This window comes from Protomyctophum bolini (genome assembly GCF_963924005.1).
Source record: "Protomyctophum bolini genome assembly, chromosome: 2".
Taxonomy (NCBI): domain Eukaryota; kingdom Metazoa; phylum Chordata; class Actinopteri; order Myctophiformes; family Myctophidae; genus Protomyctophum; species Protomyctophum bolini.
Window position 1 is genome coordinate 28,663,915 of NC_137863.1, and position 26,286 is coordinate 28,690,200.

Genomic DNA, 26,286 nt, shown 5'->3' on the forward strand with positions numbered 1-26,286 from the left:
GTTCCTCACTTGCATCATTTCCGAGTAGACCAGTGACAAATTTCACATTCGGGTGGCTGCAGCCAGAGGCTATTTGGGAGTTCTTGGCATGCGATGGCCGTTGGCATGAGGGCAGCTCTTCTCCTAGAGGCTTACAGTGTTGAACCTGTAGAACTAGGGATGCACCGATGTATCAGTCGATATTTGCTGTTATCGGTCAATATCGGTACCTGCAAATAAAACTGACATTAACCGAGTGCAGTAGCCGATATTTATCTGTTGGTAAGGATACATTTTGTGTTGGCTATGTTGGTTATCTGCAGCCTACCAAGTGCCATGTTCTACCCACCTGTATGAAGAGAGTAGAACAGTCTTTATGCCCACCTAGGCCTGTATAGAGGGAGTAGAGCTGTCTTTCTGGCCACCTATTAGTGTATACAGAGATTAGAACAGTCTTTTCTGCCCACCTATAGTGTACAGAGAGTAGAACAACAGTCTTTCTGCCCACCTACTAGTAGTGCCAGTGTATTAATCTGAGTTGCCAGAAGTTCTCGCATACAAAAGGGAGTAGAATAAGGATTTCTTTAGTTGGATACTTGCTTTTATGTTTGAAGGATGCATTCTGCAAGCTCTTCTCGACGGAAATGAAATATTAATAGGTAGATTAGCACTGGCACAGCGTCTCTGTAAATGGTTAAAGACATACTGTACAGCTTACGACTCAGTAGAGATGTGTCTACTGTGTCTGCTTGCTTCATTTATCACCCCTGACAAGCACATAGAATTCAACCAGAGTGTTTTCACCTCTTGCACCCATTCCATTAACGCTAATGGCTGATATGGCCACATTGCAAACTAAATGAAATGAGCATATTTGCTACAGGCTTATCGTCGTTAAAGTCAATGTAATTTATTTTTTGTGATGAGTGGAACTGTACCGGTATGCTAATAGCACAAACTATGAGCTAAAGTTATTCACTAGAGCTCTGACAGAAGAACACAATGGCGAACAACTCAACTTTAAATGTGCTCTATAGCTGTCAGATGTAAACTAGAGTCTCAGTACTGCGGCAGCGTCTCGCATTGTGACCTTTTTACGGTTACCAGTCTTTGACAGGACATTAATCTTTACCGAGACTACAGCCGGGATATAATACAGACTTCTCTATTAATCAGATTGATGTTCCTCTGTGATCAATGTTTCAGTGTATATGTTTTGCTTGATTTAATATTGCCCATGTGTGACATATTATGTTTTTCTATAATATTTATTGAATAAATCATAAGGCACAAGCCTACATCACGTTTACTTATTTATATGTCACCAGTGTGTCATAATTGCCATTGCATGGAATAAATTACTTCACTCTTGACTCTTCAATCTATCTTCTATATCTGTCCCACACACGCACGCACTCACGCACGCACACAACACACATACATACACACGCTTTTCTGTGAGAATTTTACCGATCTGTACGTCTTACAGTACAAGAACGCACTGGTTAAATACGTTTCATACGGCTACTGAAATGCTCAGAGTCAGACTATTATGTAAAAGAACCTCCACAGCCCAAGTGATGATTAAAGGCCTGCAAGAACTGAGTACAGTGAATGAGGCCGATAACAGGAGTGTGTGATGAAGGGAATAAGCAGCCCAGGATGATGGAAGTAAGATCGATAAGACATTTATCTTTGCATTGCCTTTGTTAGAGGCTAGCCGACTATTTGAGGATGATATGCAGTCCAGTGACCGAGACGAGATATGGGTGCAGCCAGCGAGGAATAAATACTATTTAAATGACTGTTAAGTGTGTGGAAATGGGGGAGATATTTAACCCATTTCAAACCGGGAAAGTTTGTGTCATTTTAGATTACATTTTGTTCTTAAAAATAAATCTTAGATATTTTGAGAACTACTGATTTAGAAGGCATTTGTAGAATCGGCCTCAGGTCTTAATGGGTTAAATATCCTATACGATATGGAGTGAGTGTGTGTGCGTGTGTGCCATGCACGCGTGCAATTTAAGGATGTGCTGATGCAAGCACATCAGACATTAGATGACGAAAATCATCTGTATCACTTGTGTTTATTTAACGCTGGCCAGATGGTGCTGCTCGAGCCTGTTTTATTTATACTTGGTTGTGCGCTCTGAGGCACACTTAAAATAGGAGATCTACAAGCTCACAGTGCGTCGCAGTATGACACATCGTTAGCTTGTAGATTGGCTAAATCCGATGCACAACACTCGTACACAATTAAATATAAATCACCCTTCAGAAAGTTGTGCTTGAAGCCTAATGTGCAAACCGTCATTGGGTGGCCACTACACTTCACAACCAAAATACACTGCTGAGGATGGCACCATGCACACGTAATACATGCATACTGTAGAAACACATCCCATCATCATATAGGCCTATATATGGAACAGCATTCATGCCAGTTTGATAATGCAAAGCACACAAAGTCAAACACGTGCATGGAAATGTGGTGCACAGATTGAGAGACTGTTTTAAAATCCATGCCCATTTATCATGCCACACATAAAAACAATACTGTTCTTGCTTTACATTGAGTCTGGCTCACACACACATTGCATTGCAAACATGGTGACGTTATTTGTCATGCTCTGTACAATACTTTTCTTAGATGAAATGCAGTTTCATTTTAATCCAATCCCAGTCTACCAAAGGAGCACACCTGCCCTATTGCATTTCTGTTCCCCTCTGCAGTAGGGGTGACATGGAATCCAATGCGTACTGCTGGCTGTATATCTGAAAGTGATTTTTCATGAAGTGCCTTGCAGAAATCATGCCAGAGTGAAATGCAATCGAGTGTCCATAATCACAGCCTGGTCTAGCTTTTGACAGTATGTGTGGCATGATAAATATGCGTATGATGTAAGACAATCACATGTGCGCATTGTATGTGAATGTGTTTGAATGACTATACAGTCTCAAACATGCATGAGTGACACTCTTGTACAGTACAACGAAGTAGGGCATTAATCAAAACAACGTTGAAATACGAAGATACAAAGTTTCTGCCTGACCGTGACAATATCTAGACTTGTTCTTATGTCTTTAAATTGGATTAGGCTGCCCTGCCTGGCTGCCTCTGGCTTCGGCATATGAATGTGTCTGAACATAAAGTGTTTTAGATTTAGGCGCTATATAAATTCAGCCCCTTTCTTACAGACATTATTCTATAGTTGCTATTGAGGGTCATCATCTCATCACATCTGAAGCCGCATTGGACTCTCAGAAGTTTTTAAGAAACCCCCTAAGCGTGTAAGGTTGAAGACGTATCTCCTCCGAACATCCTGTCTTGGGTTCACACAAAGAATGAATCCAACCCAATGCATGACAGCCTGACAGGATGTGAGGTTAGCCACATGCTCAGTCAGCCTAGTAACATGAGCGATCTGTGTGGGATCAATTGAATGTCTCAGTGCTAAGATAGTGATCCCACACGGCAAAGGACAGTTAATGTACTCGTTTCAGTCAACGACGCAAGGTTGGAAAATCAGGAAGGTTAACCTGTTGCTACCGTTGGCAGTGCTGAAAGAAAGGACACAGACAGAATAAGTAAATGCGGAGCAGAAAACATGACCCGACCTTCTGCTACCCGGCCCCCAGAGGGACAGAACAGAGACACACACTTAATGACTGGTGACAGGCTGTTTTCCTGCAGCAACATCTCTCTCTCTGAGGGGGACCCCCGAGTGAAAAACGATGGGTTACAATTGTTGCACGTCTCAATGAAAGTGAGAAATGAAAGTGTGCCAAAAATGTGAATGCTTTTGTGATCTGTGCAGACTCGTCATGTTCTACTGAAGTGGAGATGCTCTGTATCAATTATTGTGCACTTGGAATGGAAGGATGGAAACAGGTGTTTAGGCTTATACACCCTCCCATAAACTCTTATATAATGGGTCGGTCTGTTTACGCACATTACTCATACAGTATTCATGCAAGAGATAGGGTTCAACTTAACGATCTGCTTACATGACTACTGTTTACTACAGTAATTTGTGAGCAATTTGTATGTTAAAACATGCATGTGCATAAGATAAGATGTTTATTTGTATACTGTAGGAATCCATAGTGGGTTACCTTCCCACAGTATAACTAGGAACCCACAGTGGGTTGCCTTCATAGCTGCACATGAAGTTTTCACATGTATTGTGGGTTGCGCTAGCCTTTATCCAATATGTTAACAATGTGCCTTACATTCACCCATTCGCACACTATATTCACACAGCAACGGTAGAGCAAACCATGCAAGGCCTTTGCTTACCGGGAGCAGTTATAGGTGTCTTGCTCAAGGACACTTTGACACTATCTTTAACCTCCATGTCCCACTGCCGCCTGATATTCATTCTATAATAATTCAGAATTGTGGCAGCCATAGCGTAGTCCGTAGTTGGGAAGCCGTCTGGTAATCAGAAGGTCACCGGTTCTCCCCTGACCCTCCCATGTACTGTACAGAAGGTCACCGGTTCTCCCCTGACCCTCCCATGTACTGTACAGAAGGTCACCGGTTCTCCCCTGACCCTCCCATGTACTGTACGTGTTGTCTCTGAGCAAGACACTTGACCCCTAACAGCTCCCTTTTTCGAGTGCTCATCATGACCATTTTATTTGAAAACTTTAGTTACTAGTTTATTTTTGTAGATTTAGACTATTATTACAAAATATAGCCTATATTAACCAATTCAGCCTATATACATTTGGAACATTTGAATTCTGATCTGCAAGCTCACAATGCGTTTGTAGATCTTCATGCATTTTTATGCATTTGAAAACCTGACATTTTGCATGAGGAGTACTTTTTCTTTTGGTTATTTAAGTACATTTTGATGCCAATACTTTTGTACTTTGACTCAAGTAGGCCTACATTTTGAATTACGGACTTTTATTGTAGTATTTATTGTACTGTACTGTATAGTATTTCTACATTGCAGTATTGATACTTTCACTTAGAGTAGTAGAAAAACCAGTGCCTGGACAATACTTGCTGATCATTAGCTCCCCCTGTGCTGCAGGCAGGCCTGTACTGTGCTGTACTGTATATACAGGGCTGACTGTGGCTGTGGATGAGTACTGCTGGTCCAGTGGATGATCCTTCACTTCCTCTCTAATCCACATGCGTGACCACGTGGCCCCATTGAAGGAGTCCCAGGGAGTTGACCCACATACCTGCTGACTCGGACTGAAGTGTCACAGCCGTGGCGCAGCGGCGCGTGGCTCACCGCTGTGAGCGTGCACTCGCTCACACCCTGTGCCGTGCACTTAGGTAGTCTTGTGGCATTAGACTGTGCACAGGAGCAGTAATGGCACTCATGTAAGGGTTAAAAGGGATAAATAGGGATTATAGCTGATCTCCACTTCAAATTCTGGATATTATGACATTGAATAGAGGATTGAACACAGAATTTGTAGTGCTTTGATTGACAGTTTCAGTGGTTTATTATTATTAGTACTTGGCGCTGTTTTGTGACACTAACTAATTGTATTAAATAGCGTATTTGATTTTGATTTACAAAATAGAGTAAGTAGACAAGCTCACAATGTGTCTCGTTATGACGCTTGTAGATCAGCTAGTTTCGTGTGACACCATATAGAATAGGGCATAAGTGGTCAAACAACTCAATTTAATTGAATGTAAAAAAATCGATTGTTATTTCCTCCTATTCCTATTGATTCTTCTCGCTTCACGAAGAAGTCAGCGATAGAATAAGGTTTAAAAAGATAATGGTAATGTAGGTTGCATCCCGATATGAGAGACACATTTCCCTACTCACCTCAGGTTCACCCTGATCTCACCTGGCTCGGCTGGCAGGGGGCCTCTGTGCACATGCTTATTTATAATGCATGCTGATCCACAGCTACATTGACCTTCACTTTTTTACAAATGAATTATGACCTCATCCCAAGTATGTATCATTAATCAGTGTGAGACCTAGAGCCTGCGTGGCTATCACAATCTCTGCTTGTTGTTTAATAATCACTCTTTTTTTAGGTTGTGTAAGTTATTCCTCAGGAGGTTAGACAGTGCCAAGGTTGGTCTTCGCCTACACTTGGCTTTGTCCCCTGAAATATTTTACACTCAGCTGAACAATAAGTGGGCCGAGCTGTCACTTCAGAGAGAGAGCAGTGGGTTGAGAAGAAGAGAGCTGACCTCATGGTACAGTGTACAGTATATACAGTAGGCTTCTAGTTTAGAAATGTATTTATAATAATCATTTAGAAATAATATCTTAAAGCATGGTTCTCAAACTTTTTAATTTCAAGGACCCCCATAACTGTGAGAGGGTATAGAAGAACCCCCACAAGAAATCCTGAAGATCACTGTACCCCATTTTAAGACCCATGTTGACTATAACTCACAGTATACTTGACATTACTGCTGACCACTGTTTGACTTGACAATTAAATATGACAAAACAATAATGCAAAACTGGAAATCAGTTGTTTTTTATTCAATCATCCTTGTTTTGAAAATAAATTACGTTATCACCGTGTTATATTTGTATTCCGTGTGGCGTTGTGAATTAATTGCACAATAAGGACCACAAGTCTCAGCAAGTTGACTTCATACCGTACTGAATTGAATCCACTGGCTTCCCTGAAAAAGAAAATAATAATAAACACAGCATTGTAGTCAGTGGTCTCTAAACATGCTACATCACCAGTATGGTCCTTCTGGTTAGATCTTTGAAGAGGGGGTACATCTATTTTAGTTAGGATTGTCTAGTAGATGTGGTGGGTGTGTCACTTGTTGATTACTCATTTGCAGAACGGCTTGTCCATTGTGATTGTTGTATACAACGCACACCTGCTTTTGTATACTTTATTCCAGATAAAGACCAGAAGGGGTCGACACGTTTTTTTCTCTTCTTTAAATAAAAAGTTTGGAACTGTTTGGGATACACTGCTTTACAGTAGTACACCATAGTTCAGCTTACCTTTTCTGGTTGTAGTTTGACATTTCACAACACATTTCAAAGTGATACCATTTTATCTTGATAAACCATCCCAGCCGCTTGAATTCACATTGTGTCACTCTTTCTGTGATAATGTGAATTCAGGCGACGGGGATGGTTCACCAGGCTATTACAATTCAGCCTCAACACCACTTCCAAATCTATATGTCCTGCTGTATTACAATAATGCGATGAATTCATATCTATATCAGCACAACTTTTCTCACTTATATTTTAGGCATTTATGTAAATTAGGTTTGCTACTAAAATGATATATAATAGGTGACCATTAACCATATTATGGTTAATAATGAGCACTTCAAACAATTATTGTAGCTAGTGCATGTGACTGCTTTAAATGGAGCTGACATTTCATGCTCACAGCTTGTGTTGTGGATCCTGGTGATGAGGCCGTGTGGGAGATGAAGTCTGGCTGTGTGTGCTGAGCAGTGGTGGAGCCTAGCATTTGGCTGTGTGTGCTGAGCAGTGGTGGAGCCTAGCATTTGGCTGTGTGTGCTGAGCAGTGGTGGAGCCTAGCATTTGGCTGTGTGTGCTGAGCAGTGGTGGAGCCTAGCATTTGGCTGTGTGTGCTGAGCAGTGGTGGAGCCTATTCCTGAAGGGCGCTAGCCCCTCCTATATACAGCTTTTGTCCCCACACGTCTCAATATTTGCCATTGACAATGAAAGGAGAAATTAGGTCAAATGTCCGCCAAATATGACTTAAATTTGTACGATGACAAGAGCGCCCCTCACTTCACACGGGTGTGAGTTTTTTACTTAAGTAACAGTACTGCAATGTAGAAATATATTGTAATAAAATACAGAAGTAAAAGTCTGGAATTCTAAATTTACTCAAGTAAAAGTACAAGAGTATTGGCATCAAAATTCAAGTTCTTCAAGTTCCAAAGGTAGAATTAGTCATTATGCAGAATGTCTTTCAAGTTTTCAAATGTATACAAATCTTTTCAAAATAGCCAAGCTACAAGCTCACAGTGCATAGCATCGCAGCACATTGTGAGCTTGTAGATCGGCTATTTTAAAATGTCTGAAATGTACAGTAAATATACAGTAGGGCTGAAGTGGTTAATGTATGTTTTGTAATAATAATCAAAATTGACAAAGTAACTAAAGCTTTCAAATAAATGCAGTGGAGTAAAAGTACACATTTGGATCCAAGATGTAGTGGAGTATAGTATTGGAAGTTGGAATTACTCAAGTAAAGTACAAAAACCTCAAAAAGTACAGTACTACATTTTTGGTCACACCAACATCCCTTTATTTTATCCCTTTATTTTAGTTTCCTAGTGTGTGTGTGCGTGCGTGCGTGCGTGCGTGCGTGCGTGTGTGTGTGTGTGTGTGTGTGTGTAGATGGGCGTGTACCGTGTATGCTCTAGTCTAGTGGGACGGCATATGTGATTCTTTTCTCTCTGGCTCCCTCCATGGGTAGGAAATGTTAAAGCTCTGCAGACAGTGGTGTATAGCAGTCATTCTGCAGTCTGATGCCTTTTTAATTTGTCACTGACTAATGGACTTCCTCACGCACAATTTCAGCCGTGATTCACGTTAGAAATGAGAAGTCTTGAAAATCAATATTCAGGGCCTTTACCTTTCTTCCCGTACGTCTACAGGTTCACACCATTACATAATTGGCTCATGCTTGAACACTCACTTGCACTTAAGCCTGATTTATACTTAGCTCAACGCCAGTGTCGTGCACCAAAAATAGCTGATTTACAATCTCACAACACATTGTGATGTGTTGTGAGCTTGTAGATTGGATATTTCCCGCGCACAATGTGGCATGCATGCATGCAACCAAATTTAAATCAGGCACTAGTCTACACCATAGACTGTAAAACAAATAGGTCTACACATGCATAAATACACGTCATACACACGCGAGAAATGACGGCCTAGCGTCTCAGCAAGCTTCTCGGTGTGTGTGGGAGTGTGATCAATCTCTGACCTTTTTCCTCGTGATAACCTGCAGTGTTCAACCTGTCGTTAGTTTGACTGTGAAAGGGCAGCTATTTTCTCTGGAGCAGGGTTAAACGGAAGAGCCTTCAGTACAACAGCTGTCTCTCATGTCCGAATTACATTCACTCACAGGCATCCGTGACACACAGCAGCACGTTTAGTGCGTACCTCTCAGAATGGTACTTTGGAAACGTCCATTCTGAGATGGATATATGCTGTTAGGAAGACTAGACTACCACCATGCTCTCTGCCTCTTGGATATACTGTATGCTGTTAGGAAGACTAGACTATACCACCATGCTTTCTGCCTCTTGGATATATGCTGTTAGGAAGACTAGACTACCACCATGCTCTGTGCCTCTGTTAGGAAGACTACCACCATGCTCTCTGCCTCTGTTAGGAAGACTACCACCATGCTCTCTGCCTCTGTTAGGAAGACTACCACCATGCTCTCTGCCTCTGTTAGGAAGACTACCACCATGCTCTCTGCCTCTGTTAGGAAGACTACCACCATGCTCTCTGCCTCTTGCGCAGTTGTCTTTAACCGCCCTGAGGGCGATTCTACTGATGTCTTCTAAATCCTATCCGTTTTCCTGGAAACCTTTGTCACTAAGTGGTCTCAAACTTTTTCATGTCAAGAAGAACCCCCAAAATGTATTTGGCCGTCCACCCCCATCTCAAAATATGCTGTTCCAGTGACCCCCAGAAGCAAAGACTTCAGTTAAAAAATATTCACATTAAAATAATACAGTATACTTATTCAAAGATTTGCACACATTTTCAAGATCTTTCTAAAATAGCAGATCTGCCATGGAGTGAGCTTGTATTTATAGTATAGTAAGTATAATATAATATAATGCTTTTTAGCTCAAATCTAAAAACACCGTTTCCCTGGGTTTTAACATGCAAGAGACTTAGGGTCAAGGTTAGGAGAAAAGCAGTATTTTCTGGTTCCCAGGGAGGGGACATGTCTTTTTTACTGATTCTCCCATCAGATGGTTGTTCATGGCCTAGGACCCTGTAGGTGAACACATAGGGGAGCTGGTATGCCTAATTTAATAGATGGTTGCACAGTCTCATGCCCCTTGTCCAAGAGTTTGGTTCCAGAATCTTTACTGTGTGTGGAGGTGAGCCCCACCAGGTCTAACCTGTAGCGCTCAGCCTCCCGCACCAGGTCCGGTTCCTTCCCCACCAGTGTAGTGACGTTCCACGTCCCCAAAGTCAGCCTCCGCTGCCCGGGTCTGGTCCGTCCAAACACTCCAGTGTCACTGCCACCCGTCTGGCAGCGCACCCGACCCCACTGCTTCCTGACGCGGGTGGTGGACCCACGTGGTAGGGTAGGTTTCGAGGGATCCTACTGCAGGGTTCTACTGAGTGAAGACCCGGTCTCACATACAGTAGCAGTCGTTTCTGGTTTCATTTTGCGACTGGAAGTTGAAAGATGGCGGATTTTCATGTCTATGGTTGTGTGAGCTTGTTGTGAGATTGGCTGTTTTTGGTGTAAGACACTGGCAAGTTACTTAAGTAAAAATCAGCCTTTAGGGGTTAAGTGACTTGTTGAGGGACACTTCATACACATACTGTAGATTGGGCTAGCTGAGAGGGTCCAGACAGCAACATTCTGATGCCAGGAAGGACGTCCTCTCTACACACTCATCTACAGCTGGCAGCTGCCCCCAGGGGTCACATGTAGTCTACCAATTTTAAGTCCAACCTGTGCTAAATGTATCTTCTAATATTCGCTTGAGTGACGGTAAACTTAATCCAACACCCAGTATGTTTCCCACAACGGTATGTAAGCCCATGTAGGGCACATGTCAGAGTTCCCCGGCATTGCACAGTTTGACAGTGATTCCTGCCCTCTCTTTCGTTGTGACTGTGGGTACGAATCTGAGCTAAATGTAAAATGTCACCAGTGTTTTTAGCAGCATCTGTCTCACAGTTCAGAGTCAGGGTTAAGCGTATTCTTCATTGAGCCTTGAGATCTTAATCAGGTGACAGTCACTAACACTGATCTCACTAACAATCTGCAACTCCCAATGTTTTGCCCAAACTGACACAACAAAATCAACACAACACTGCAAGAGCCAGTCATACTTTAGTTTTCATTGTGAAACACCTTTTTTCCCCTTCTCGGTGTTGTTTCAATTGTTGTGATATTATTGGTATCAGAAAGCTGCTACCACTGCTCTTTCTGAGGGTAGCTTTAATCTCTCTGGGTCTATGAAAGCCTGTCTCACAAACGGACACACAGACTCAGTCCCTTCTAGATATTTTTCTCCACACAGCGTGGGTGAGATAGACTAGAGGGTGCACAGCCTATACGGCTTGCTGCCTTACAGGCCAAAGCACTCTACATGAATAATTCTCTGCTCCCAGCTCCGGTGTTGGCCTCGCTCCTCGCTCCCCACGCACTGATGATATGCTGATTCAGGAACAATCAGTTTGGCAGCGCAATCATGGCAGGAACAAAACTGCTCAATAAAAAATAAAAGTGCTTATTTGTATGTCTTTAGGAATTTCTTTGATTGATTTACTTGTTCATTAATCAATCTTCAATGTGCAGAAGAATAGACAAAATTAATAATGTATACATTTTGTAGATCTTCAAAGCACACATACTGTAGCAATGGGACACAGTATATCGGAAATTGGGCATATCGGTCGGATCTGCGGTGCAACATACGTAGGTGTGAGGGCCGCATAGTAGTCCACTCCACACCGCTAGTTGATGATATTTGCAGTCCATAAAAAGTAGCTTCTTTGCAAGGGAGTGTACATTTTATTGTGAATGGCACACAGGAACAAATATGTCTCTAAAGGGAGATTCCATGCATAAATATGCTGCAGCTCACCATTATCCAGTGCCACAGGTGGATAGTTTTGGCCCTCGTTGCCACCGAAGCCCATTATAAATAAAAGAAAGAATTTGCAATTTATATTGTGCATGTAAAGTAAAAAAAATAAATTCATGTGGCACTGGATGAGTTTTAATATTGTTCCAAAACCTAAAATGAGCTGAAAAGACCTCAATAATAACTGTGTGCCTCATTCTGTTTTACATTTATGGCATGGGATAATTATGTGGTAATTGTATTACTGCTGATACTGATGAAGTTGAGCATCAGGGGCATACTGTAACTACCATGACGTAGCCAATGCAGGTGCGTTGGGGGGCCCTGAGTCATTCGGGGCCCACCCGTGCAATGACAGTTGAGTTGAATTTTGGCGGAGCCCGGTGGCTGCTGCTAGCACCTGTGGCCGGCCGCCACAACCGCTCTGGTGGAGAGTAATAGTGGAGGAAGTCAGAAGAGGCAAGGATACAACAAGCTCCTGCTGCTACTACTACTGTATAGTCTACAGTGCCCCGCTCTGTGCTGTCGGTTTATAGACTGAAATGAAGTTTGGGCTGTTTTCTGTGTGTTCTTTTCTGTCTCAAATTTCTTTTGGACTTACTAAAATTAAGGAAACACATACTCTGACAATTCTGTCTATAAAAGGCCAACTCATGCATAAAGTGAATGGGAAATCGAGTGGCAAATCGAATGGCAATCGACTTGGCAAAGTGAGTTTAATGTCGTTTAACGTCGTTTGATGCAATCAGATCTTTTTTGTTTGGATGTATGGGCTATCAAGGCCACTCAGTAGGCGTTCCCGGATAACTTCCGGGTATGATGAAGAATCTGTCATGTGATGCTCATACCCTCGGTACGGCTAATGGTTTAATCTTATTTGTGACCATGCCTTATGAAAGCATAATGAATAGGCCTATCTGTATTTAAAATTATATTACCTTTCTTATGGACTTAATACACAGCTACCCACCCACTGTTAGCTTGTTACTCCATTGATGAGCATGGTGCATTAACATAGTTTATATTGCATTTCTCCAGTTTTTCAAATAATGTGATTTGTTGTATGACAAAGTATATAGGGCTTAAGTTTGAAAGAAAAACATAATATGCAGGTGAACCCTCACTGTACAACAATTTATCGTATGAACATGTTCTACTGCATAGAGAAACAATCGTGAGTCATTATTCACCGAAAAAGAGAATGTTTTTCACAGCATTGGATATTTTAGACAGTCTGCATGTTTGACATAATTACAGCTAATATTTCATATCTCTACAATGTGCGCTGCTACAATATACAGGTATTGCACTAGCTTTAGTATAGTTCTCGTTACCCTCACTGGTGCACCCACAAATACACTTCTCTATGACCATCTATCAGTTTCTCCATGACTCCATCTTTTTTTTGGTTTTTGAACACGTAATAGAATCGGCACAGATGGTTAGTTCTGAGAGCACTGCACCTGTTTATATTTAGCTCCTCAGAAGAGCACTTGGGGGAGATGGAAACAAATGGAAAAGCAAATGTGTTTGTTTGGCATGCCAATGACTTGCACCACACTTCATGGTCTCACATGAATGGTCAACGTGTGATGCAGGATTTAGAGCTTGAACTTGCTTGGGAGAATATAGCAGTATAGGCTGCATTTCATGCAGGGCTTTGAACGGTATAATCTCTTGCTCTTTTCAATCACGTTACGGTTGATTTTGGTGCGTTATGGTGTTCGGAAAGGTCACTTGGACTGTTGGACACAATCGCAAGCTGATAATATCATTATCACAGCAAGCGTTGTGTGTATAAATAGTACTGTATAGGCTATGCATTGAGACAAATAGACTGTAGATGAAATAGAGAAGCCTTTTCGATGCTACTTACGGCATTTCAGAGCTGTGAATTTCCCTTCTTCCTACCCTCCATCTCCCGTCCATTTTCTATTTACGGTATGCCTGTTTACTGTGAAAATCCCTGATGTTGACGATGTAAATGTAATCATTTTGTAATAATTCTATTTGTTAGTCTGTGCCTGATTGATTGATTATTGAATACTTTATTAGCAGTTTGCAAAAAGAAGCACAGGGAAGTACAACTCAATTCAAATTCTGCTAAGAGGATTTTAAACCCAAGAAAGCCTGTGGCTTGTTTCCATTTGGGTCCACGCCTTTGTGTACTCAATTCATTGAAGGGCACTATTAGTTGTGCGCCAGTGTCGCTCACCGGAAATAGCCGATCTACAAGCTCGAAGATTGGCTACTTTCAGCATTTGACACCGGCGCGCAATGAAGTATAACAGGGCTTTTAGTCTTTTGAACACCTGCCAGATGTGTTGATGAGAAGTGCAGCATGCAGTGTGCTCTGCTCAGATACTCCGGAATATTTTGCCACCTGACGGTACACACAATTAGAGCAGCACCCCTGAGGACACAGGATATAATGAGGCTATACTGGAGGAACACAAATAATGAAATCAAACTCTGTTTCTCAAACCACACACAAACTATCTGTTTCTGTTTCTCAAACCACACACAAAGTATGATTCAAAAGAGAGGTTGGAAGTCCTTAAATAAACATACAGTACTTCGAATAAGAACATTTTCTGAGGAACTGTGCTTTACTTGAGTCTATTTATTTGTAAGCTTACATTTTCACTGCACTACAGTTTTACTTCCTCCAATTATTTCCCCAGCTATGTGGAAGTTATTAATGCTGTTAGCATGCTCAGTCTGGTCAGGATGTTATTGCGACCAAGGACGATGGCAGCAGGAGACGCAACATTGTTCAACCATGGCCATACAATATGTAAGAAGTACTGTATGTTAGAATTTATAGAAATAATGAGAATTATTACGGGTAGAAATGTTGTCTTTCTCTGCCATGAGGGAATGTTATTTCAGCATTCTCAAATTTGCCATCAAACTTGCATTTCTGTTCATTCTGTACGAGACAGAATAAACGTCATAAGGTCAGAGAAAGAGAGTAAAGTTTGGCTTATATCTTTACATGGTGCATTTACTGTTTATATCGCCTTTATCCAAAGCGCTTTGTGCTTCACATTCACCCATTCACACACTGATGGCAGCGAAAACCATGCAAGGCAACAACCTGCTCACCGGGAACAATTTGGGGTTCAGTGTCAAAGTGTCCTTGAGGACACTTTGCCCAGGGGGAGCCGGGGACTGAACCTCGAACTTTCAGAAAAAAGTACACATTTGTGAAACATGAAATCACAATTTTCGATTACATTTAAACAAATGAGCAGCTCTAATTAAAACATGGTACTGTACAATTATATACAAGGGGCTCAAACAGTTTCCATATGCAAGGTTAGTATGAAGACAGATGGGATCTCCCTCTCTCTCTCTCTACTCAATTGTGTGTGTGTGTGTGTGTGTGTGTGTGTGTGTGTGTGTGTGTGTGTGTGTGTGTGTGTGTGTGTGTGTGTGTGTGTGTGTGTGTGTGTGTGTGTGTGTGTGTGTGTGTGTGTGTGTGTGTGTGTGTGTGTGTGTGTGTGTGCGTGCGTGCGTGCGTGCAGCCATCAGCTGGGCGAGGCTGAAACATAATTTAATAATCCCTCACAGGATTAATAAAGTCTACCATATATAGCCTACTTTTGAAGTGTCACATCATTATGGGAATATCTGTTGGATGGATGGATTTCTTTTGTTGCATGAGGCTGTTCCACAGCATTAGGTATTTCTTCAGGCCCGAGGCACATGTGATTATCATACAAAACTGAGTGCTGCTTTAAAAAACATGGTGCCATCATTTCCCTTTTCAGCTTTCATAATCAGTAATAGAACCATTTATTTTCCTCATCGATCTGCCGCATTGACCACAGAATGGAATCTGTTTCAGAATGATATTCTGTATATTTGATGGGTTCTTCTCCGGATAGAGTGGTGTCATAATCCATAAGGAACTCCAGTGAGAGACTGTGTGTGTGTGTGTGTGTGTGTGTGTGTGTGTGTGTGTGTGTGTGTGTGTGTGTGTGTGTGTGTGTGTGTGTGTGTGTGTGTGTGTGTGTGTGTGTGTGTGTGTGTGTGTGTGTGTGTGTGTGTGTGTGTGTGTGTGTGTGTGTCTCTCCTGTTGGAGAGGTGTAGTGTGGGCTCCACAGTGGTCTGATTTCTGCTGGGCTGTTCATCTCCAGTCTAATAACAGATGTGTTAATTTGTATTCATGGAGCACTATTCCTCTGTGTGCTCTGTTTCAAAGTGCTTAAATCTGTCAGACTATTAAGTCTCCTCTTAGAGATGAAAGGCCTTGTTTGGACAGGCTTTATATTCAGTTGTTCAGACGAGTGACATTGACATTACTTAGGAAGCAACTTTCTGAGTTGATTCAATAACAAGGCCTACTTTATATGTACAGTACTTTATACCCATCAGTCATCATCCGGCTTACATAGAACTAACTGTAGAGGACAATACTGTGGGTGATATATTCTGAAGGTCAATTCATAACCTTCCTTTCTTTTTGATTGCTGTTAAGGTCATTACACACTGGCGAATTAGCGACGCGATGCGAATAAGCGATCTGAAAATGCGAAATATTGCATGTTGCAGTTCGCCTGCGAATCTCTGCAAAATACGACACCAGAGCGAACAAATAAAGAGCGAAAACGGTCGCATTTTCGCACATTCGCCACTGATGTGGAAGCTTGCATGGACTTCAATTGGGTTTTTTTAATGCGAATTATTCGCACGAATATATCGCGTCGCCAATTCGCCAGTGTGTAATAACCTTTAAGCTGGTGTCTATACTTGATAGCAAACTTTTAGATATCCGCTTTGATCAAAAATAAATCTATGAAATAGAATAACACTGAAAAGGTTTCTCAATATAACCCTAAGAAAACCTTTATTCTGATATAATTCTTTGGATAGCTTTTACTGTTTTATTATGAAGATCCATGTTCCTGACTATTATTGTTACTGTTTGTGTTTCAGAAGAAAGAATGGCTTTGCTTGAACTGCCAGACCCAGAGGGCTCTTTCCGGTAGCTTGGGAGACGCTCCTGCTCCTGTCCCACAGCCAATGGGATCCCCGCGACCGCCAGCTCCAGCCAATCAACAGCCGCCTCAGCAGAAAGGGCCCAATCAGCTTCCGGGGCCTGCAGGTCCTCAACCGCAACAGAAACCACCGGGTGCCCAAGTAAGTGGCCCACTCTCTTCTGTCAAACAGGCCACACCCTCCCATCAAACCAAGGCCCCTGTCCAACCCACTTCTCAAACAAAAGCCCCTGGTCAACCTCACCCTCAAACCAAGGGTTCTGCCCAACCCTCTTCACAAAACAAGGGTCCTAGCCACCCCTCATTCCAGAGTAAGGGGTCCACTACTCAAACCAAAGGCCCCAACCAATCTAATGCTCAAAGTAAGAGCACCGCTCAGTCTGTTACCCAAGCAAAGGGCCCTGGCCAGACCAAAGGGCCTAATCAGACAAAGGGATCTGGCCAGATGTCCGCTCATAACAAAGGACCAACTCATCCGTCTGCCACAAAGTCTTCGGCTGCCCCTGGTAAGACACCCCCCGGTGCCAAGGCCTCCCCCGCCCCTGCGAAAGCGGGGTCTACCCAACCCAAGCCCACGGGTAACAACCAGATCCGCAAACAGCAGCAGGGCCAGGAGAAGACTAAAGCCACACCTAAATCTGTGAAGGAAGATGTGAAGGCCTCACCAAAGAAGGCTGCAGTGCCAGAGGCTTTCACCTCTTCAAAGGATGTGAAGATAACCGAAGAGCAGAAGTCAACACACCATGAAGTGAGCTACCTGCAACTTCTTCGTCCTCACCTGTTACTCTTTATTTACCACTATTTAATTTTTTCATTATAATGTATAATGCCCTCCTACCATAACCATCTAACCGTAGTGATCGTCGTTGTCATCATCATCATCATCACCGCCATCATCATCATGTAGTGATCATTGTCAAAGTCATCATCATCGTCTTTGTCTTGATCCCGTGAGCAGCAGCGTCACTGTCACCTCCACTATCCATTATCAATCATGATCAATTAATCAATTTATAAACTCCTTATCATACAGTATATTGACAATCGTGTATTAACTTTACCTCTCACATCATAAAACATACTTCACCATCATCTCCATCATCATCCTCATCACTGCCATGCACAATGTTCTTCTGTATTTATCGTAGGGCTGTAACTATTAATTATTTTCTTAGCGATTATTCTTTTGATTTCCTTTATTTTTTGGCTGCAAAGCCCACCCAAAAAACACTATAACGCTATAACAAGCCACTTCACATTAATAACAATACAATTAACAGTAACTCAAACGTAAAACTATATCCTACAGTCCCACAAATCAACATATTGTGTTGTCATCAACATGAATCCCTCAACTTCTACAGATTCCACTCACCTCTCTAATGACTAAATTCCAAACATTGCTGGCCCACAATAACCTACCTGACAAAATATGGATGCCAGTTAAAAGTGCCATTTAGGCTAAATAAAGCTTATAATGAATTAAATTGATTAGTTAAATGTACTGTTGCACCCCTACATCATATCCATGCATCACAATGGTCACCTCTCTCACCCTCAGCCTTCATTTCTCCTCCACTTTGCCTTTTTATCCATTTGTTTTTATCTGTGTCATAATGAACCTTTGGTGGATATCTGTGATAAGGTCATTTTATTTGAGCATGTCCATGAATTTTCATTATTCTTCAGCGGTTGGATGAATGCAATGGAGAATGCATCAAAGACGATAACAAAGCATGTAACCATGTCTGTAGATGTTCCTATGTTCAGATCAGCTGTCTATTTCACTTTGTGTGCAGTGGTGGAAAAAGTACTCACATTTATTACTTAAGTAAAAGTATCAATTCTGCAATGTAAAAGTCTGGTATTCAAATTGTACTTGAGTAAATTAAAAGTATAAAAGTATTGGCATCAGAATTTACTTAAAGTACCAAACCTAAAACTGCTCATTATGCAGAATGTCCGGTTTCACAAGGCATATAAAATCAAAATGTATTAAAATCCTTATAATAGCAGATCTACAATCTCACACTGTGCCGCACGCGATGCGTTATGAGCTTGTAGATCTGTTATTTTCAAATAGCCACAGTTTAAATATGTAGTTATTGTATGTTTTATTGTTTTGTAATAATTAAAATCTACAAAGTAACTAGTAACAAAGTACAATACCAATATTTGTCTGAGATGTAGTGGAGTAGACGTAAAAGTATTGAAATCTGGAATATACTTGAGTACACTACAGTACATGTACGGTACTTAGTAATAGTTATTTTCCACCACTGTTTGTGTGTCAGTTTATGCAGCCATCTACTGTATGTGTGCATTACATTACATGACAAATACATGATAAATTCAACCCAAATTGTAAAAAAATGCTTTTTGTTTCTAAATTAATTTCCATTGCCAAAAAGAAACAAACTGAAAATGTTTAACCTGGCTTCTGCTATTTTGGTACGGCTGTGTTTATGATATTATTCAGAAAGAAATTTCTGATACTCATTTCGCATAATTATGTAGAGTTGAATGGAACATTAACAGTCCTTTACAACTAATAGCCAATAAAACCCAACCTCAGTGGAATATGCTGAAAACAGAGTTCATTTCTTACCATATCACAATGGAATTTGGGTTGATTTTACCTTAAGTTCTGGTGTTTCAGTAAGAGTGTTAATGCTAAATGCATTTTTTTCCCTCTAATGTCTTGTTAGAATTATATTATAACAACTGTATATGTCTTTTGCATAAGCTCCAGTGCTTTTATTCTTCACCCAACCCATATAATCTTTGAAACAAATGCTCATAAATGTGTCACTGCTGATGAGTATGGAAATATAGTGGTCTACAAAGTGTTCACTCAGGCTTGTAATAGATTTTGCCATTAATTAATTCAGGGATAAATTATGTCTGACATCTGACCTCTTTCTTTCCCCTCTCTTTCAACAGGATTCCAACAAATCAAGTACACAGAGCTTAAGTGACACCGGCTACTCCTCAGATGGGATCTCCAGTTCCCAGGGGGAGATCACAGGCCAGATCAGGGAGGAGGGAATCAAGCTCAGTGAAAGAGGTGCCTCCAGCCCGTCAGAGATCAACAAACTAGAAAGCTCCATGAGGCCCCTGCTGGAGTCAAAGACAGCGTCAGAACAGAAACAAAGGCCACACTCACTGTCTGTTGGACAGGACCGGGAGTACAACTCTGATGAGGAGGCAGCAAGGGAAGAATCAGAGGAGGAACTCAGCTGTAAACTGCGTCATGACTATGTGGATGACAGCAGCGAGAGTGGTCTGTCACCGTTACCAGTTAGGCAGAAGAAGTCGCATAAAGACATGACAGATGAGGAGTTCATGAGACGGCAAATTATGGAGATGAGTGCTGATGAAGAGGAGCAGGAGGAATATGGAACTCAGAAAGTTAAAAAGGTACATAAAACCAGCGGGGATCAGGGGAAGGAGAGACGTCGGCTCACCCATCACTCCAGTAGCTTTGAGGAGGACACCAAAGGAGTGGACAGCGGTTATAAGGCCAGTGAAGGTGACGAAGGCATGTTGGCCTCTCAAGGAGGCCTCCGGCGGTTCAAGACGATCGAGCTGAACAACACCAACAGCTACAACCGAGACATGGAGCTCAATGCCGAACATGACCTACGAGAGCCCGAACTGGAGATGGAGAGCCTGACTGGTTCTCCAGAGGAGCGGTCCAGGGGGGACTATTCTTCTACCCTCCCCGCCACCACCCCCAGCTACACCTCTGGAACGTCACCGACATCTGTGTCATCCATGGAGGACGACAGTGACAGCAGCCCCAGCCGCAGGGCACGGCTGGAGGAAGCCAAACAGCAGAGGAAGGCTCGGCACCGCTCCCACGGCCCTCTCCTGCCTACCATTGAGGATTCCTCAGAGGAAGACGAGCTGAGGGAGGAGGAAGAGCTGCTCAGGGAGCAAGAGCAGATGAGAGATCTGGAACAGCAGAGGATCCGCAGCACGGCCCGGAAGACAAAGCGGGACAAGGAGGAGCTGCGGGCACAGAGACGCAGGGAGCGATCCAAGACCCCACCCAGCAACCTCTCCCCAATCGAGGATGCCTCGCCCACAGAGGAGCTACGCCAGGCAGCGGAGATGGAGGAGCTCCACAGATCATCCTGCTCAGAGTACTCCCCCTCAATGGATTCGGAGGCAGAGGGCTTCGAGATGATCGGTGGAAACCTCCCGACTTTTACGTCTCTCTACTCTCCTACCGACAAGACCATGGCAACCTCACCCTCAGACAAAACGTTAAAAAGCGCCGAAGAGGTCTATGAGGAGATGATGAGGAAGGCGGAGCTAATGCAGACGCAACCAGCAGCCAATCAGCAGAGAGGAGGGCCTCAGTCGGTGAGTAAACAGCACCTCGAAAGTGGAGCTGCTTTAACCCCTGGCTCCAGCCCCACCCAGATGAACGCACCTGTTTCCTTTTCACCTGGGAGTGACCCAAGAGCACCGGGGATGCATGCAGCACAGCATTTGTCTAAGGAGACCCAAAATAGGATGATGTCGCAGACTGCCAAAATCGGAGCCGTTGCCGCAATGTCGGGCACCACAACCAAAGCCCATAGTAACCAGGCAGGAGGCACAGCATCTCCCAGCAGCAGGACAAGTCCTCAGGGACAAGCACAGGCTGCAGCGTCCACTGGAGCGTCCTCCCTCACCTCCAAAGTCTTCTCCTATTTCGGAAGTCCTAGCCCCCCAGTGTCCCCTGTCCCGTCTCCTACACACAGCCCCGCTCATTCGCCAACACCGTGTCCCACAGGCAGTTCGCCAACACCGCGTCCCACAGGCAGTTCGCCAACGCCACGTCCCACAGGCAGGCAACTGCCTCCTTCACCTGGTGGCCAATCTCCTGCAGCACCTCACGGAGCAGCTCATGCACCCCAAAGAGCAATGTCACCTCGCCTTGCGCGCCAACAGTCCTCTCAAGATTCGCCAGTGATGGTGATAACCCTGGGCTCTGAAACAACTAGTCCTGCCAAACCCCTCACAGTGAACTCGTCCACTTCCCCTTTGTCGTCACCAACACAGGCCATCAGTAAGCCCTTGTATCATTCCCAGCCTGCATCAATGGGCTCCCCCACCTCCCCCCTAATGCACCCATCACAGCAATCCCCTAAACATCCTTCCCAGATGTCACAACATATTGAAAAGGTGAATGTCGGCATGAGCACAATGACCACTACAACCACCTACAGCCGTGTATCTCTGTCTACGGAAAATATCTCTCTATGTAAAATATCAAATATTCCAGGCACCTCTAATGTTGTAGGGCAGAGCCAAATGCAATCAAGTGGTAATGTGATGGATCTGAGAGCCTACCAAGTGAGGCCTACCCCAATTATAATGACAGACCACGGGATGGACTTAACATCACTGGCCAGTGACACAAGGAGATACTCTCTAGGATCAGAGCAACCATCTACTAGGCACACAGGCACAGCAGTACAGCCACTTCTGCCAATGAACCTCAATGCACAAGAGCAACCACATGTCGCTGTATCAACCCCGACGACAGTAAGTGTCACAGTTGCATCGTCTATGTTTATGTCCCACTCCCAACCCAAGCAGCCGATGGTGTATGGTGATCCACAGTCGCAGAACCGTGTGGACCTGGGGCAAGGAATGAATTCAGTCATGTGTCTAACTCAAGTTAAACCACCAATTACAGACCCGTCTATCCCCAAAATCGACGCGTGTCTGGAGGACCTTGGCATCCAGCAGCAGCAGCTGCAGTTACAGCAGCAGAAGCTCTTACAGCAACAGCAGCTACTTGAACAGCAGCTCCAGCAGCACCAACAGCAGTCGTCGTTCGCACGATACAACTTAGCCAATCAGGTCCAGCCACTGCTGTTGAAAAAAGACCTTGTAGTAAGTCAGACAAGTAGCAGCCAGCCTGTAGTAATTGTTAGTGCCATCCCTAGAGTGTCTCCCCTACAAACACAACCAGCCTCTGGGACTACTGAGATCTATGGAGGAGGGGCCGCCTTAGACTTGAAAAACAAGCCCACGGTAATGAACTTGTCCACAGGAAAGCCTCACGTCATGATGGTGCAGCTGGATGACACTAACGCGTCCGCGGGGGCCACAGTGACACAGTTGGTGAAGCGAGAGGAGCCCCCTCCCCCTCCTCAGGTACTGGATCTTACTGGGCAGATGAAGCCAGAAAACCAAGTGGCTTGTTGTGATGTGGTTTACAAATTGCCCTTTGCTGGCAGCTGTTCGATGGCGGCGCCCGATAAAACGCCCACAGCTGAGCCACCTCAAGGTACCCGCCCTCCACCTGCCCCGCACTACAGCGCTGGCCAACAACAGCAGCAGCAGGCGGCACCGCCAGCCACGCAGGGAGTAAGCGAGGAATGCAGGTCATATCAGGCACCCGTTCCACCATCAGCAAGAATGCAGCCCTCCATGTCTGACACCAACCTGCCCTCCATGACTGATGCTGGCCTTCAGCACCATCAGCGGAATGACCCAGCGGGAATCGCAGTAGATCTGAGCAACATGAATCAGGCTTACGAGGGTGGATACCTGGGGATGGGTGCACAGTATGGATCATACACAGACTTGCGCCACCAAGGAGATGTTTCGGCACCTGCGTTACCCTTGCGTCGCTATGGTTCAATGTCAAATATAAATTCAGATTACAGCTATGGCCCACGTATGGCCCTGACAGGAGCACCCGATGCCAACCTGGCACAGTACAGTGCAACTACTGCCAAGGAGATCAGTCGGATGTGTGCAGCCCTTAACTCAATGGACCAGTATGGGAGCCGCTATGGCAACCCTGAATTGATGTATGGAGCCGGCAGAGGAAGCCCTATGGAGAGGCTTAATTTAATTAGAGCCAATTTACTTTATGGTCCTGATGGCCGTCCCTCTGTTCATGGCCAAACGCTTACAAACCTAATTAATGCTAGACAGGCAAGCATACGAGGCTTGTATCCTGCTGCTATGAGAGGGGCCGATGGCATGATGTACTCCACCATTAACACTCCTATAGCCTCTACCTTGCCAATTACCACCCAGCCTTCCTCTGTCCTGCGTCCCATGCCAAGAGGCATCTACAGACCTTATCCCACAGGGGTAACCGCTGTACCACTCGCTAGCCTCACCAGATTGCCTCAAGTGACTCCAAGGATGCCTCTATCCACACAGGGACCATACGCTTACCCTCCTTCAAACCATTATCCTACTTTTGCCCCTGCCCCAGGAAGTGTGTCTGCTACGAGTTCTAGTCAGCAGGAGATTGCAGTCTACCTTGGAAAGCCTTTAAATACTGTAGCTGCACACTCAGCTGCAACATTACCACTTAGCCAACCTACTTCTAACTTGGCAGCACAGAACGTACCTGCAGCTGCTGTACAAACATCAAATCAGCCTGCAGATCCACATATGTCCCAGCTGTCTCTGGGAGTACATCATGTAACATCACTCCCTCAAGCTCAAGTTCAGCCACAGATTTCACAGCAGCTACAGGGCCAGATGCAATCACAATTACAAACACAAGAATTACCCACTCAAACTGAAGCTTTAGCTTTGACTCAGTCCCAATCGCAACTTAAACCAATTACTCAATCTCAACCTGAGACATTAACACAGCCACAGGTCCAGCCGCAGTCCACAGCCCAAGTCACTACTATAGCAACTCCTGCCACCAAACCCCTCGATGTGGAGAAAGAAAAAGACGAGGCGCGTCTGAGTCAGCAACAAGAACATATGCTGCAGCTTGAGCGAGAGCGGGTGGAACTGGAGAAGTTGCGTCAGCTTCGCCTACAGGATGAACTTGACAGAGACCGCATGGAGCTCCAGCGCCACAGAGAGAAAGAACAAATGCTGGTGCAGCATGAGATCCATGAACTGCAGTCCATCAAACAGCAAGTCTTGCACCAGCAGCAAGCAGAGCGGGAGACCCAGCTCATAATGCAGAGGGAGCAGCTGGCCCAGCAGAGGATGCAGCTCGACCAGATTCAGTGTCTGCAGCAGCAGCTGCAGCAGCAGCTGGAAGAGCAGAAAAGGCAGAAGACGGCAGCGGTGGAAGCAGCGGCCGTTGCTGCGGCGGCAGAGGCAGCCGCAGTATCCGCCGCGGCAGCTGCTGCGGCAACTGCTGCGGCAACTGCTGCGGCAACGTCGGCGCAGAATGCCATACAAGGAGCTGTGGTTGTTGGAGGAGTTCCTCCTCAAGGTTTCATTATCTGTGACCAGAGCGGTCGTGTCATTCAGCAAGATGGACAAAGCGTCCAGTTCTGGCAGGACGGACAGGTCGTGCAAGCAGTGATGGCTTCCAGGCCTATTCATAGCTCTGCCTCAGAAATGTCTTTGAGGCACAGCGATGACCAGGCAGAGTCCAGGCTCATGAAAAAACAAAATTCCATGCCTCGACTGAGAGATGGCGAAGAGGAAGACTCTGTGAGGAAGATTACTGACAGCTGCGTGCAAACCGATGAGGAAGACGGAGAAGACAGGTATGTTAGTAGGCGCAGGAGAACCAGACGGATCGCAGACTGCAGTGTGCAGACTGATGAAGAGGACCAGGGAGAGTGGGACCAGCAGCCAGTGAGGCGCAGGAGGTCACGCATAACCAAACACCCTGACTCCAGTGCTGACAATAAATCAGATGGCTCTTCCAAAGTATCTTCGTCAAGTATTGCTATTCAGACCACAAATGACTCCTCATGCCAGACAGAACAAGATCAGCTAGGTAGGGTCTCACCTGCGATCCACATAACAATGGCAGAGACTTCAAAGGTTGACCTCTTACATTACATAGCTGCCCCTGAGCGGACCCAAAAAGGAGAGAGCCTGGCCTGCCAGACGGAACCTGAGGCCCAGTCCCAGGGCGTGGTTGCTCCTCAACTTAGTGTGCCTACAACGATTAGTCCATACTCCACCAGTCTACATATGGTGGGTTCTAGCCCAACTGATCCAGTATCCCCACGACTCCAGGGAGTGGCTAAGTTCGAAAGACGGAAACCAGACCCCCTGGAAATTGGCTATCAGCAACAGAATGAATCTCTATCTCGCCATCCTCCCAAATCCCCCCAAGTGCTGTACTCCCCTGTTTCTCCGCTGTCTCCTCATCGCATGCTGGAGACAACATTTGCCTCCCAGGAGAAGCTCAACAAGGCACATGTCACACCCCAGCAGAAGGCTTACACCGCTGATTCCCCCCAGCGCCACCAGACTCTCCCGAGGCCCATTAAGAGTGTGCAGCGCTCTATGTCGGATCCCAAGCCTCTCAGCCCCACATCGGAAGACCCAGCCAAGAACAGGTTCTCCCCTTACCATCAGCAGGTTCTCTCCAACAGTCAGGTATGAAATCACCAATCAGTCTTTCCTTTAAACAACATTCTTTTATATTGTATATTTGAATGTGCAAATTGTTAATAGTGTGTTCTCAGGATTGTGATCACCATATATCAATTACATATTTAATCATATTCAGAGGAATAG

General features: G+C 44.4%; 1 protein-coding gene across 1 annotated transcript in view; it reads left to right on the forward strand.

Moving 5' to 3' along the window:
* The window catches only part of bsnb (bassoon (presynaptic cytomatrix protein) b), a gene marked incomplete at both ends in the record, with an annotated part of 72,093 nt that overhangs the window by 37,307 nt on the left and 8,500 nt on the right, over positions 1 to 26,286 (forward strand). Inside the window, 2 exons of the mRNA XM_080790196.1 lie at positions 16,748 to 17,557; positions 19,753 to 26,145. Coding sequence (XP_080646322.1) covers positions 16,748 to 17,557; positions 19,753 to 26,145 — 7,203 coding nt within the window. The remainder of the gene's footprint in view (positions 1 to 16,747; positions 17,558 to 19,752; positions 26,146 to 26,286) is intronic.